Genomic DNA, 16,758 nt, shown 5'->3' on the forward strand with positions numbered 1-16,758 from the left:
ATCGCTCCAGTCTATGTAGGTCAACTCAACTCCATTTTTAACACAGCTTGCCCATACACATGAGGTTTGAACAGAATCTTTATCCGGAGGAAGAAACAACAGAAAATTTGTCTTATGTGTCGTACTAAGTTAACAGTTTAGTTATACGAATAAGGTATTCTCTACCTATACCTATATTGCATTATTTAATCGTCGGAGTTAACAATATTTCCCCGAGTAGTTAATAAGGTACTGAAAAGGTTTCATTCCTGTTCAATTAAAGGTGACAGCGTGGTGATGTTTGTGTGTGGTTTTCGAATAGATAACTATTCACGCTCCCCGGTATTTTTGTTGCCTATACTGCGTATTGAAGGTGAACTTCCAGCTGACGATACCTATTCATTATTTTCCAGCATTGTCCATTGGCTCTTTCTAAGTTCAAGGAGCGAGATTTATGTGTGTTTCCTTTCCATCTTCTTTCCTTTTCTCCGTTCAATGATTTTTGCCATTCACTCGGTAACGCACACTCTCTATATGGTCTCAATTTTGTGATCTTTCTCTAGTTTGGAAGTATCTTTTCTAAGTTTCGAAAGAATTTTTGTAATGAACAGATGGTGTTACCGTGATCCCCGCGAAAATCCTCGTAGAGAATCTGAGTCGAGCTTCAAATTCTGAATCCTTGCTGTAGCTTGTTTCTTTTTCTGAAATACCAGTTTTATCTTTCCCAAAAATGGAAAAAAACGAAACAGTTTGCACGGTTTTAGCAGAGACTGTTGTGATCGATCACGTTTTTTCCGTGAATTCTTTTCGTTGCTCGCTGATTCCTTTTCGTCATTCCGTCTGCCGTATGAACGTTCGAGGCCTGCTTTTCTCCGCACAACACTGTTTAGAAAAGTTATATATGTTCTCTACTGACTTTAAAATTTAGATGCATCAGAAAAAGTTGCAGTGAAAATTCCCTAAAAATGTCAAGATATTTTTCTCAAGTTTTCCAAAAAAATCGTATTTTATTGCTAGATATTTGTCAGTATTCTAAAGTTCATGTGATGCCTTATTGTGACTCCTTTATCGCAAAATGTAGTCAAAATGGAGTAACATTCCTTCGTCCTGCAGGAAGCGACGAATCAGTGCAATTTTGCCGTGCTAAGGAAAAAAGTCGTGTGAACCCTCAGGCATCGCCAAATAATAGGCTCTCCTCATTTCATGTTAGGCAATAGAGCAGTAAGAGCAGGTGCGCAGATTGTGCCCGATCGCCCAATCCATGGATCGCGGGTGGACGATGGTTTACTGCTCCCAACTGGGTGTACGCTTGGGCAGGCGCAATATAGGCAATATGCACGACGAAGCGTATGTGTAATGGTGTAACGTTTGAAGTATTTCTACGATGTTGAAGGCGCTACATTGGGGGCGTGCCCCGACTTCCCTATACAGCCGTGCTCAGGAAAAACGCCGTATGAACCTTCAGGCATTGCCAAATTTCCTTCCATAAAACACGAATTTTCTAGTAAACAAATGAAGGTTTTCGTCCAATTATCTAGATAATTTTGGTCGAAATTTCACCTAAAGTTCCTGAAATTTCCAAGGAAAAATATTCATAACTTTGGAAATTTGGCAACTCTCGAATGTTCATACGACGTTTTTCCTTAGCACGGCAGAATTAGGAACTACAGTTTCTGGCTCATTGTCAGTTTATAAACGAAGTATGTACCATTAATTTCCCTGCATGGGGCTGAATTTTGTCGGTTCTTTAACTTAGAGGTGTCCATTAACTTAATCCATCGATGAGTCGGCACCATCGGCCAATCAGAAGCGCTGAGCCGGACCTAAGTGCGGTCGAGACTCGTCCTAAGTTTACTCAAACACGGTGGAAGGACCAACGAAATTCGGCTCCTGTGCACGGACGTCAGAGTTGCCACAGTCAGGGAATAACGGAAAACCGGAAAATGTCAGAGAATTTAAAAAGTCAGGGAAAACCTGGAAATTTCATAGAAAATGACGAAAATATCAGGGGAAAATTGTCAAGTCTTTCATTCCCTCTGTAGAATGAGTTTGACGTTTCGAACAACAAATTGCGACCGAGAACTATTTCAAATCATGTCTTTTTAAGCATGTGACATATTCTCAATTGTTAGGGAATTTCACCAAAACATGACGGAGAAATCATGGAAATGTCAAGTAATTTCATTTTCCAAATTCTGTGGCAACCCTGACATTGTGTTTTTACGGATGATCCAGAAATTGTAGTTCCTAATTGGACGTATTTCTGCTAAACGGAACTATGTGCATTATGACGTGAGCCTTGTCATGCACATACTCTTATGGGTCTCAGGGCTCATGTCTTAATGCACACAGTTCCATTTGGTAGAAATACGTCCAATCGTTTAATGTAGTCCAATTGGAAAACGGCGCAAGTGCACTGATTTCCCATGCTGGTTTACGCGCAACGCGCTTCTCGAGTGAGGCTGTTCCATTGTCGGCTCTTGGAAGCATCTCGTCGCGCGTGACGTGTCGGAATTGGGCGTCATGGACGTGGCGTCGCGCGTGGCGTTTCCCGGCCAGCGTCGCGGCGCGGCGTCGCGGCGCCTCGGATTCTCGAGTGTGCTCGTCTGTAATCTTATCGCATGTTCACTCATGAGCTTTTTTCTCCGGGTTTTTTGTGCAGGTGGAGGATCTGGCGGTGCGCTGCATCCAGCGGAATGTGCGCAAGTTCATGTCAGTCCGCGACTGGGCCTGGTGGCGTCTGCTCGTGAGGGTCACGCCGCTCCTCAACGTTCATCGCACCGAGGAGGAACTCAAGTCCAAAACGGTGAGCAAATCATACTTATCTTCCAGTGGCGTGGCGTGCTTTGCGATATATCGATCGATACGCCATTCAAACCTATGAAAAAAGATCGATTATTAGGGTGTTCGCAGCGAACACCTTAGTAATCGATTCTTTACCATAGCTTCAAATGGCGAGATATCGATAACCGATCATTCACGCCACGCCACTGTTATCTTCCATACACTGGAAAAAAGTCGCTTGGATCTAGAGTCTAGACGCTTAATAACATTGACAAGAAAAAAAAAAACTCTTGATTCGATTGGATTATTCCTGGAATCGAAGAGCCAAGGCTGTTGATTTAAGCGGATTTCCTTTTGATCCAAGCAAAAATCCGATTGAATCAAGAGTATTTTTTCTTGTCAATGTTTTTAAGAGTCTGGAATCTGGATCCAAGCGACTTTTTTTTGCCAGTGTACTATCACCATGCGGGCTTGTTCTTTCACAAGAATCGGGGGAAACGTCTAACGATCAAGTGCTATGCAGAAATCAGAAAAGAAAGAAGACATGGGGAATTCAAGCAATAAACCAGCGGGCTCACTATTGAAATTGATAGACAAAGCCATAGACAAAGAGACAGAGATCATGTAAAGCGATACTATTTCTTGAAACGGGTCGTTGCTATGGACTAGGGGTGGAAATGCAACGTGGTATGCAAGCACTTTGGAAAATTCACGGCAGCTTGGGATACCTCAGCGGGCTGATAATTCTTAGACAAAGCTATAGCCAAAGAAGACAAGGAGGAAAAGAAGCGATCCTATTGGTTGAAGCGGGTGGTTGCAATGGACAAAGGAGGTAAGTGATAGACTAGCCAATGAGAGACCCTGAAGTTAGTCCATCATTTCCCCCCTTAGTCGACAACAACCATCCGCTTCAACCGGAAGGATCGCTATGATCCTCCCTATGTCTTCTTTGTCTATCGCTTTATCTATCAATTTCAATAGTGAGCCCGCATGTTTATTGCTTAATTGCCGTATATTATCAAGGTGTTCGCTGCAAACATCCTAATTATCGATCCTTTTTCATAGGTTTAAATGGTAGATCAATCGATACATTTACCGCAAAGCACGTCTGGCTACTGCGGCGAAGCTTCACAACCGTGTGTTGTATATTTCGTAAGCTAGTAAATCTTTATGATGCAAAGGTGTCTAAGGATTCGATGGACGAGAGAGCTCATTCTAATGATTATCATGGTATTGGCAAATGAAGAGGAACGATATTTCACGGTGGAGGAGGGTATGGGAAAAAATCCTGGGCATCCTCGGAATGTTGACCGCATCGGTGCCATCGGTGGCTGCATTATTCCGAGCTTCAGCCACTCTGCCGTGCTTGGAAAAAACGTCGTATGGACAATTGAACGTTGCCAAATTTCTCACGATAAAATTCGGAATTACCTTGATATCCTCAGTGGTTGTCGTTGCAGGGTTACCACAGTTAGGGAAAACCGGGTAATGTCAGGGAATTTTAAGAAAGTCAGGGAAACCCGGGAAATGTCAGGGAAAATTTGTTAAATCACCTTCATTTGCGTTCTAGAATGGGTTTGAGATTTTGAACATGAGATTTTGCCTAAAAATTATTTTCAATCATACCTTCTTAACCATCCGTCACATCTTCAATTGTTAGGGAATTTCAGCACAATGTGCCAGGGAAATCAGGGAAATGTCAAGGAATTTCATTTTCTAAATTCTGTGGCAACCCTGGCATTTAGCCGAAGGTATGTGATAGAAATAGAGATATTTTTCCGATTTTTATCATATTAGGCATGCCTAATATGATAAAAATCGGAAAAATATCTATACCTATCGATTTCATTATCGATGTTCTTAGGGACAAAGTGCGAAACCTCGTATCTCCGTTCGTGACGTTGTAGACCTCCTGTCGTACGTCTTTTTGTCTCTGGAAAAGTAGTCAGCGTAACTTCTCGAAAATTGTTCCGATTTTCTCTGCCAGGAGAATATTCTGTGCAAATTTTAAGCTTTTAAGTTGACTTGTTACTCTTTGAAAAATTACAATTTGGGCCGGAATTTGGAAGCATCGCAAAGTTCACAAGTGGTTTCGCACTTTGGTCATCGCTTTTATTTTGAAAATTTGTCAGCCGTACCGTGTTACACGGTGCCCTCAAGATTTAAATAAACTTTGGATAAATCGATTAGTTTCTCTCTTTATTTCGTAGGGAAGTGAAGTTCTTCATGATATTATGGGGGAAAATGGAAGACAACTTCGAGTTTTCATCAGGGTATCTTTCCTCAAAAATCAGGGGTTAAGAATAATCAAAAATTCTAAGCGCTCTAAATTTAGCACATTGTGTTTTTGAAAGCAAATGGTACATCTTGCAGTAGGGAGCTTAAACTTTTTTTTCAGTTTACAAACAACGTATGTATCATCAGTTTCCCTACCCACATAAGTGTTACGGATGAGCCAGAAATTCGTCGTTTCCCGAACGGAAGAACGACACACTCCATTCTGACGATGCAAAATTGAATCAAACAAATCTGATTTTTACACGAATGTACTTGCGCAGTTTCTGTCCAAAATTTGCCTAATTTCTGTATGCAATCAGAAGATAAATCAGTGTAATTTTCGCCCAAAGTTCCCCCGGCAAAAATGAAATTTGCGAGTGAAAATTTTGCAAAATTGAAACGTAGTCAACGTTCTTTCCCGAGGGAAACGATGGATTTTCGTTCCGAATTGAATGTATTTATGCCAAAAGGAACTACGTCTCACGCAAACTGTATGCACATCACTGAAAAAAAATATCGGTGTATTTACTAAGAAAAGGATAAAATTACCAAGAATTCAGGGTTCTATTTGATCCCAGTTTTTTCTTGGTAAAATTCTAATTTACGAAATTGGTAATTTTACCGAGAAATCTCGGTAAAATTATTGCACTTTCTCGGTAATTTTACTGGACCTTGGTAAAAACGCCAATATTTTTTATCGACTGTGGTAGAATTACCGAGATAAAATGGCAAAGTTACCGGGAATTGATTACCAATAAAATTGATATTCTTACATGAAAAAAACAGTAAAGATACCGGTTTTTAGGTAAGCTTATCAGTCTTTCCTGGTAAAATTACCAATAATTGGTAGAAAAGCGAGATGGTAAAGGTACCAACGGACCTTGGTAAAAACACCGAGAATTTTTTTTCAGTGTAGCTCCTTTTAGGGCAAACACGTCCAATTGCATACTGAAGTCCAACTATTCTCCTTTACCACGATCATTTTCATGGAGGAAAGTTGGCAACGTTAGAATGCCGATACGACGTTTTTACTTAGCGCGGGGCGAACGAACTTGCGACTTGCGACCGGGACGGGATCGTGAACACGACCTACCCATGATAACACGATCGGAGCCGAGACCGCGCGGTGTCGTGGCGTGCTTTGCGATATCTCGATTCATACGCCATTTAAACCTATGGAAAAGGATCGATAAACAGGGTATACCTTAATAATCGATTCTTTACAACAGCTTCAAATGGGGAAATATCGATAATGCATCACTCATGCCTCGCCACCGAGACCGCGAATCACAACTTTATCTCCATGAATTCGTGGCGCGGCTGACAAAAGCCCTTAACTGCACACTGAGATGAGCCCGGATAAGCATTAAAGCGTATGGACGCCAGGGTTTATTGCAAAGTGGAGTTATGCCCTTTTGTCACCCGGGCGACGAATTACATAGCTCTCGCCCTCCCTCGTCGTGTTCGTAATAAAATTCCACGATACACCTCGGCGACACCCCTCTCGCGGAGTCGAAAACGCGTAACTCTCGTGGAGTTCCAATGTACATACGCGGTTTTACCTTGGAACGGCAGCGCAATCATCTATGCGAAAGGACCTCAGTCGATATTCCACGGTCAGCTGATTTATTTCCATGTGTTTCGTCATTCTTTGACTTTTTGCTGGACAACGCTGTGTTTGTAAATTGCTCCCGGTCAATTTTTTTCTGAAGCACACAAAACGAGCACCAAAATACTCATAAGACTTCTCACGACTGCACCTAATTTTTTTTTGCATGTATTCCGCGGAGATATTATGCGAAGTGTCTCAAAGTTAAGTGCAAATATTTGCGGAATCGATTTTTGGGATCAGAACAAAGACTCTCCGTAGGAGAATTTGCACACAAAAATTTTATTGCTTCATTTGAGAGTGCCTAATGAGCTGAGTTCGCAGTATTTTTCATAATTTTTTTCTGACATGGGAAATTGGAGACAAATAGATTTAAAGGTGAGAAAATGTGCCGCCTTATGACGTCGCATCTGGCGGAATTTTCCATTTATACACATGTATTGTGGCAGATTAGGTTATTTTGTCATATTTTTTCCAATAATGTTTCAATTTAGAAACCAAGGATATCCTCATACACTATTTTCCTAGCAGTATCATTTTAAAGATGAAATTCACAAAATTTAGGACAACTGCAAATTCTCCATTGTATATTGAGTTTTCCCAGAAAGATTCCTACTTTCGAAGCGTAGAACTTGTACCGAAACCCGCGTCTTGAAATATACTTAGGGGTTTTTTGAGGTGAGAAATGTGTTGAGCTTGTAACAAAAGATGGCAGTACCAACTTTCATGACACACATCAGTCATCGTTGGGCGAAAAATAGTGTTATAACTTCCAAATTTAACTCAAACCGCACATGATTACATCACTCTGATTGTAAGAGTGCGGTGTCTCTAAAATATATTATCTCCGATTGGCAAGAAATGAAGTAGGCCTATCTCCAGTATTTTACATGTTTCAAAATTTCGGACAAAAGTGTAAAAATTCACCAAGAATTGGCTTGTTTTGATAAAATTCCCCGCTATTCAACACCTGTTCATAATTATTACATCCATAGACCCTCAAATTTTCATCGTTGTGCAGAATGCGCCAGAGAAACTCGTTTTTTTTTTAAGTTTTTTTCGAAAACAATGACTGAAACGAGCCTCTTGCAATTTTTCAGATTTTTTAACCGTCAATTGCCAAAAAAAAACACTTTTGAAAGTTGCAAAAATTGGCTCGGCTTTATCCATCGCCTTATGCGAGGCCAGTTCGGTCGTCGGGTGTTGATGAGCTTCTTCCTTCCTTAATTTTTTTTTTTTTTTTCTCTTGAACTTTTTGATGAACGTTTTGATTTTTTCGCGAAATTTCACGACAGGAAAACTCTACTCCAACCCTGCGAAAATCCCTCGCCACCGCTCATTATGACGCAACTTTGCAGCATTGGTTTTGACCAGCGATTAGCTGGAACCCAACCACATTTCTACACGAGTCTCTACTCTGCCCTGCTAAGTGAAAACGCCGTATGAACTATCGAGAGTTGCCAAATTTCCTAGGATATAATGTTTATTTTTCCGGAATGTTTTTTTTTCACGAATGTTTTCCCTGGTAAAAATTTGCAGTCGAATCTGTGTTCCAAAATACCATAGACCTAAAGCTGGCTGTTAGATTTTCAATAGCTTCTATCACCGGCTGCACAATTTCTTATAGCCTTTTATAGCCGATGGCGATTAAGCAACAGCCAGGCGATGAAGTGTATGCTAAATGTTACTAATTACGGATGCTAGGACTTAGTGAGTTTTTGGACTACCGACTACCGCTCTATTTTTGGGCCGTAGTATCTTGATTTATATTGGGCGGAAAGTTCCGTACTTTCGAAGGATGCCTGTCATTCCTAATATGTTGGAGCGCCTTCAATTTCGTATGATACCGTGCAATACCTCTGATGTGAAATAGTTGCATCAAGCGCCGTGGAAACGCGCATTGGCGCCTACAAACCTAACAGGGATACTTCACGCATTGAGCAATGCGTGAAGTATCCCTGTTAGGTTTGTAGGCGCTAGTGCGCGCTTATCGCTCGCAGCACGCCGCTCCGTTGTGTGTTAGGCTCCAATATATAATCTCGCGGAGTCAGCGTTTTCCAACTCATGATTTTGAAATGTTTGCACATCCTGTAAGGATTATTTTCATTTTAATTGATTAAAAAAAATTGTATTGAAGGAAAATATAATATATATATGTGTGTTTTGTACATATTGTGGTGGTTCCGTATCGAACTTAATGATTTCCAAAGCACACGAATTCCTACACAATTTCTTATAGCCTTTTAAAGCCGATGGTGATAAAGTGTAAAGCCCGGCGGTGGAACTATAGCTCGGCTGTATACTTTTTTATCGCTTCGTATAGCCCGGCTGTATGATTTGCTCAGCTTTCTACAGCCAGCTGTATGATTTTCTATTGCCTTCTTTAGCCGGCTATAAGAATTCCTATGGTATTTTAAAACGCAGCTACTATCGCCAATTTCTACCAGGGTTTCATTGATTTGGAGATAATGTAGATCTAATCAGGAATAAAATTATTTGAAAATTTCGAGGGCAAATGTTGATAGATTTCCCTGAAAAGTCATATTTTATCAAATGAAATTTGGCAACGTCTGAAGGCTCATACGGCGTTGTGTCTCAGGACGGCAGTACTGCTGTTTGGTGTGACCAAGGGGTCACATCGGAATGTAGGTAGATTGTTGACTCTACTCGGTCCATTCGGACGCATTTCTGTCAAACGGAACTATGTGCATTATGACATGAGCTCTGAGACCCATAAGAATGCATGCGTAACAGGGCTCACGTCATAATGCACATAGTTCTGTTTGACAGCAATACGTCCATTTGTCGCTCTAGTATTTGACTTGATCGATGCACGACTTCGCCGACTCGATAATGCGAGGCGCCTGATATATTACAATTGATCACGCTGCTCCAATCGCCTCGAGACCCCCACCCCCCCCCCCCCCTCTTGACCCGACATCGCAGACGTGAAACTACCGTGAACTTTAGCATATATGCAACCGTGAAAGCTCAGTGTCTCCACTGACCGATCTAGTGTGGCTATAGCATTCCTGCCATATCAGAAATATCGATTTTCGATCATGTGTTTTCAAGAGATGAAGAGCGAAAAACATTTTCTGCGCCTTTCCGCACTATTAGTGAAGACCGGGTGTCTCATTTCGCCTTCAATTTTGATGATACTTCAAGCCTATCCATGAAGCACGAACAGTAGTATCCGTGAGCCGTGTGAGCTCACAAGTCTTGTTCTGTTCTGCCGTTCTAAGGAAGAACGCCGTATGAACATTCGAGAGTTGCCAAATTTCCCACGATAAAGCGTATATTTATGAGAAAAGTTATGAATGTTTTCCCTTGAAATTTTTAGGAATTTTAGGTGAAATTGCGAACAAAACTACCTATAAAATGGGAAGGAAAATATTCATAATTTTACCAGGAAATTTGTGTTTTATCAAAGGAAATTTGGCAGCGCCTGAAGGTTCATATGGCGTTTTTCCTTAGCGTTGTTGAGGTCTCTTCATTTTTACATTTCAACGATATTTGTTAGTTACAAACTAAGAAATAGTAATATGGCCCATTTTTTTTTGATATTTTCAATAATTGGATCGCATTTAGCAAAAAACGAACTCGCGCGATTGATGTGTTGCTTGTAAAAATGTTCCTTCCTCATAATTATCTAAAAAATTTCCTGGAATAGCAAATGTTTTGACTTCCCACCGAAAACTTATTTTGAAGGAAAATGATTGTGTAAAGCTCAATACTACACATATATTAAGTATTTTTAATAGATAAAGAGAAGTTGCACGATTTTGAAGACACTGTAATCGCACTGGTTCATTTTTGCCAAGTGTGAAAGAAAAGTTTTACTTTGATCCCAAAAATTGATTCCTAAAATATTTGTGTTGAAATTTGTGCAGGCCCGCCACAAGGGTGGGGATACTGGGTCCATAGTACTGGGGCCCGGGCCTTGGAGGGGCCCGTGCCCATGACACACTATTTCATATTCACATGTAACCCTTGTCTCATAAGGAAAAGTGAAAAATTTTATAAAAGGTGAATAAATTTTCTAAAACTCGCTGGGGCACTGTAGAATTCCTTTTACTGCTGTAGAGGTTTGCTTCTATTTTAAAGATTTTTAGTAGATAATGATATTTTTACAACTGTCCGCTCTAAACTTTAAGATATTACAAATTATTTTTCTGGTGCCAAGGTGACCGGGGGGGGGGGGGGTGGGGGGGGGGGGGGGGGGGGGGGGGGGACCTGAATTTGTGACACCAGAGGTATTTAGAAACACCTACTATAAAATGTTCAATATGTAACCTCTTCCATGAGCTCATTAAAACTTGGCGCTGTAATATTTGCCAAACTGCAAATTCCTCGATACTCCGCCAGTGAATAATTGGTGCTAATTTTTCATCGTTCCCTTGTTTGCAGGAGGAGTTGGAGAGTCTACGCGCCAAACTCGATAAGTTGGAGCAAGAGCGGAATCTACTGAAGCATGAGACGGACAAACTCGAAACCAAGGTCAGTTGAAAACTAATTAATCGATTCCATCACCTTTCTAATTTCGGAGTTGCGACCGCTCCCACAACGAGCAGCATAATGACGGAACTGCAGACCATAGCCAATCCATTGATTGTTTCCAATCATAACAATCGTCATAATCGATTATTGTTCGCTTCTTGGTCGGTCTCCATAAAACCAATGAAATTTTATCAAATCGTCGTTTCCTGGACGAAAGAACGTTACTTAATTCCAAGATCGCAAAATAGGCTTAAACAATTAATTTTTTTACTGAAATGTTCCTGAACAATTTTTGTCCAAAATTTGTATGATTTTCGCATGAGATCAGAAGAAAAATCCGAGAAATTTTCAGTTAGAAATGCTCAAGATTCTCTTAGTTTTAATGCAATTTTGTAGTGGAGATTTGGCAACATTGAAATTAAGTTTTGTTCTCTTGTGAGGGAGACGATTAAATGTTGATCGTAATCGGTAGCAAACGGATTAGGATCTGATTTTTCAAGTGCCCCTCGGGTAAATAATGGTTTAAGCGTAGTCTACAATGTCTACGCAATGTATTGTGGGTACGATCGATATATTTCAAATCCCAACTATTAGGTGGATTGTGTTGAAAAAAATCAAAATATCAGTCTCTACATATATTGATAATTTAGGAGTGTTCGTGCCGAAAATCATCTTCCAAAAATCTAAAAAATGAAACCAGAGCCTTTTCCTCATTTTGCAACCGATTTCAATGCATCGATATCGATGGTTAATGAGAAACAGTACTTTTCACTTTGTTTTAAAGGGTTAGAAGCTGATATTCAGAACGAACATTCCTTGATTATGGATGGAGAATCTAAAATCTCGATTTCTCCAAAATAATCCATTAATGGTCAAACTTTGAAGTATGTGGATCGGACCCAGACTGCATTGTGCAAAAGCCGCGCAGATCCACCGAAAAGTAGTTACATTCAACACGGTCGAATCTCAGATACGTATAAACGTTATATATTACACGGTGACAATTTCCTGAAAGGCGGGGAAAAGTCAGGAAAATATTGCCGTTAAACCGCGAAATTTTGATTTCGTTTATATCCTTTCATGGTTTCGCAGCTTCACGTTTTATCGGGGAGTGCAATGAAACGCGAGACAACATACATCATAAATGTTTGAAAAGTGGAGGATTCTGTATGACAATTGATGATACAAATATTTTAACTCTGGTGTGAGCGGTGAGGTATCCCGCGAAATTGAAGGCGTTTTCGACTGTTGGCAACAGTTTGACGCGTACCACGTCAACGGATCAAGTAAATCCGGATCCCTCCCGTCGTTCCTTTGACTCGAGTGACGATCCATCACCGGACATTCGCGAATAATGCCGACAGTTTCTCTGAAGGTTTTTTCCGACAGAGTGCGAGTCAGTTACGCCATCTCACCAAAACCTTGGGTGGGCAAGTGACCGTACATGACCCCTAACATGATCCATAAGTAAAGAAATGAATAAATGAATAGCTTGATTAAGACATACGCCGTTAACTTAAGTAAAGTTAATTTGATAATCGTTAATTCTAGTAACGTGAGTTAAATAAGTAAATATAAGTACAGAAAAGAATATAATCAAAATACGTAACAAGAACGTTCAAAAATTATGTTTACAGCAATGCGATCAATTTTTCTCGTTTTTTTATCCAGGCCTCCTGAAATTCGGACACCTTCCCTCCGCCCCCGCCCCCGCCAAACGACGCTACTAATGCGAATCAATAATTTACCCTCCGTAGAAAGCTTTTTCAGTCCTTGAATCTGTTAAGAACGTTGCTCTACTAACCATGTCCTGGATATGTGGTGCTTAAATTCTTTCCTGTCTCGCGGGCCCATGAAACAAGAGTTTGCGACTAGTAAAGAGCCCGTTCATAGTTAGCTTTTGAATAATTGACCTGTGACATCATCTCTGGTCGCTGAATCCAGACGGCGAGATGGGACGGTCGCAAGCCCAGGATCGTTCATTTCAACGAAGCAATAAAGCTCTTCCAATGCTGGCTCCCTGCCCGAGCCCGAGTCCGATAAAGAACAGTTATCATGAGACTTATTCTCTGACAAAGCCGTTTCCTAGTAATTACCTGATAAGAGGGATCATTCGCTTTGCCCCTCCGAGACTGGGTGTGGAACAAAGAGGCCCTTCTTCGAAGGATCTCAGAACGACTCTCTGCACTCGTGTGCTTCCTGCATATGACCGTCAGTGCCGCGGCGTGCTTTGCCATGTATTTATTCATCTGCCATTTTAACCTATGGAAGAGGATTGCTAAACAGGGTATACTCAACCGATCGATTCTTTACCGTAGCTTCAAATGGGAAAATATCGATAATCGATCATTTACGTCTCGCCACTGACGACCGTCCTAGAAGAAAGGGCCTTATTAGTCTACAAAGATTCAAAATTGATTAATTAATTCAGGAGCAGAGATATTTCGAGAGAAATTTCATGATTTTACATTTGGACGTATTCCTACGAAACGGAACCAAGCGCCATCGGGAAGGAAGGGAGAGGGGAGCTTGGATTGGTGGGTGTTGCGGAACGCGATGCTCGTTCCGTCCTATACTCGCAATGCTTTTCCATGGCGCTTAGTTCCGTTTGCAGAACGCGCTATCCGGGATTCTAAAATCCTCGATAGCAACTCAATTTGGCGCTTGGTCCCGTTTAACAGAAATACGTCCATTTGATGAAATTTTGTCACCCTGATTCCGGAATTTGCCCGATTTTGATCCTTATGAACCCTTCTTTCTTTTTAAGATTTTGGTGGGGGCGCGGCGAACTACCCGCGAGGGGGGGGGGGGGGGGGCTCCGCGCGTGCACGCGTCGCGACGCTATGCCGCGCCGCCGTTGCATTCGTAATTAGCTCTGGAAAGCATGGCGGGCAGTTAAAGACTAAAGGTTATTTATAGTAATTGCTCTCGCACTCGTCGCGTCCGCCCCCCCTCCCCCCCCCCTGTCCCATGGCGTCGGCTGTCAACGTCCGTCATTCGACAACATATCGCTCTTGACCATCGTCGCTTTTAAGACCCGCTCTCGCTGCTTCTCGTCTCGGGAAAGAAAAGGGTCCTCTCGCTTCTTATAATTTCGGGTGCTACCTCCGTTTTTTACCTACCGTACCGAGATGGTAATGCGATAAGATGTAAGTCCTCTTCTTCTGCACGAATATCTCCAAGGTTTCGATCGAGTGAAATGTGACTCCTTTTGGGAGCTTCTGAAAGAGGTCAGACCAAACAAGTTATCAGAGAGGAAATCTTGTTCGTTTCGACGTCGTGATCACTACAAATGGCTAACTTTTCCCTCAGCAATTTTTTTTTCCACAAAAAAAGGGGGAAAAAGTGAAGAAAAAAAATCCTCAAAGCAGACATGGATAGTTATTTTCATTTTGAGAAAACAAATTCTGTCAACGGAAAAACACACGGAAGCTTATATTAGGGCATATAGAGGGTCATATTCACAGTCGTTCCTCATTGATTGGACGTATTTCTATCAAACGGAAGTATGTGCATCATGACGTGAGCCCTGGTATGCATATATTCTTATGAGTCTTAGGGCCCATGTCTTAATGCACATAGTTCTATTTGGCAGAAATACGTCCAATTAAGGTTTTAAAGTCATAAGAATTACATCCGTTAAGAAAGTCTTAAAGTTATATAGAAGAACAATTATAAGTATGACGCTTAGACTCGTATGTTGTGCAAGAAAAAAGACCTTTTAGATCCGTTTTTCCACCAGTATATCCACAGTCAATTTTACTCGATATGCCCCTTAAGGTCCTTTATTATACCCTGGACTATAAGTTTATCAGACTCAGCGGAACTGCATCTAACGATATTTTATTTCCTCTCATTTTTTTTCCAATTGTAAGAAAAGAAATCTACGTTACGCCTAGGAAATGTCTGTGAATTTCCTCCAAGGTAGAAAAGAATACACGTCTTCTGAGAAAAATGCTGCAGTTAATAATTCTCAGACGAGAATTTTCTTTGAGTCAATCGGGGCAATCTCTTCAAAATGACCGGACGTCCCTTTGAAAGAACAGAAATGCCGTTTAAAACAATGAGCTTTCCTGTTGACTCAACGAAAATTTTCGTCCGAAATTTATCGATTAGAATTTCCCATTATCCAACGGAAAATTTTTCTACGTGCAGAAGAAATAGAGGCAGAGTGTTTTTTCGTATTTTTATGATGAAAAACAAACCATGAAAAAAAATTAGGCTGCGTTTGATGTAGTTGATCTTACGAAAGAGGCATTCCGGAAAAGGGTGAAAAATCAGTTTTGTAATACGTTTCGTGTCCAGTCGAACCATGAGGGATCCATTTTCTAAACTCAAAAGAAAGTGCTCGACAAATGTGAAGCGTGAGATTCCTTCCGATGTTTTCTAGCTGTTAATTGCGCCAGGTCGCGTGCTTTAGAGTATGATTACAGAGCCACGCACGGCCGTTACAAGGCCAGTTCCGTTCGAAAGAAAATATTCAAAGTACGAGACTGTACGGACCCTCCTGTCAACAAGCATACGTGATATTAATTACCTGTGAAAGTGAAATTATTTAAGCGCGTCCGGCCCGTGGGGACACTCAAGGTCCAGTTTAATGTGGTAATCACCTCTTGTGTCGGCTCCAAGTGCAACAGGGAATTTTTCCATGTTCGATGGCGTAGATACAATTTGTGGAACGTTACATCGTGAAATAAACTTTTGACCATGTTCTCAAGGGCGGGTTGAGGGGGAACTTTTGGATTCGACTTATGGTGTATATAAGGTATAGAAAAGTATCTGGAAATCACCCTGATTCATCGAAGAGTAGAATTATCCGGGAATATTAAGAATTTTGTTGTAATTTTTGTGTTGAGTCCCGAGATATCTTCCTTATCCGCTTCGAGATCATATTATTTTCAAAAACGACGATTCTTGTTGAGTCTGCTCAAATGAACGTATGAAAACAGGAGAAATTGATACATTTTTTTCGGGAAGAAAAATATCAAAAAAACGGGGAATACTGCAGCTTTTCTCTAAAAAAAAAAAATTGAGGGAATTGAGAGTAAATCCCTGGTTTTCATAAGAAAATTTTGCTTCGGATTCAAGGAAAATCAAATAATTAAAAAGAAGAAAAACTTAAACTGTATGATGTCCCTTGCGTAGCCTCTCAATAAATTGCTGCAGATAACATTGGAAATATCACCGTCAGAAAGTCTTAGTTTTCTGCACTGTACTAATACAGGGTACCCTGGTCTTGAAAATTCAGGAAATTTCCCCCCACCCTGAAAATTAAGGGATTTTAACTGCAGAACTTCAAATTTTTCTTTTGTTACCAATGTTTTTTTTTAAATGTTAAAAGAGTTTGCAATATTAAAATTGCGTGTGAGAGGGATTTGTATGAGAAATCATCGGAAAATCAGGGATTTTCATGCCAACCCTGGTAAAAATTGGCAGTAGAATCTGTCCCAAAATACCATAGACCTACAGCCGGCTGTAAGATTTCCAATAGCTTCTATAGCTGACAACACAATTTCTTATAGCCTTTTATAGCCGATGGCGACCAAGCAACAGCCTGGCGATAAAGTGTATGCTGAACGTTACTAATTACGGATGCTAGGACTTAGTGA

The 16,758-nt window shown here is 40.8% G+C and overlaps 1 protein-coding gene across 6 annotated transcripts in view; it reads left to right on the forward strand.

The window, feature by feature from the left end:
* Positions 1 to 16,758, forward strand: part of Mhcl (Myosin heavy chain-like) — a 276,806-nt gene that overhangs the window by 220,568 nt on the left and 39,480 nt on the right. For all 6 annotated transcript variants that reach the window (XM_072301636.1, XM_019046689.2, XM_072301637.1 and 3 more), the window contains 2 exons: positions 2,642 to 2,785; positions 11,060 to 11,149. In XM_072301636.1, coding sequence (XP_072157737.1) covers positions 2,642 to 2,785; positions 11,060 to 11,149 — 234 coding nt within the window. The remainder of the gene's footprint in view (positions 1 to 2,641; positions 2,786 to 11,059; positions 11,150 to 16,758) is intronic.

Source organism: Bemisia tabaci, chromosome 6 (genome assembly GCF_918797505.1).
Source record: "Bemisia tabaci chromosome 6, PGI_BMITA_v3".
Classification (NCBI taxonomy): domain Eukaryota; kingdom Metazoa; phylum Arthropoda; class Insecta; order Hemiptera; family Aleyrodidae; genus Bemisia; species Bemisia tabaci.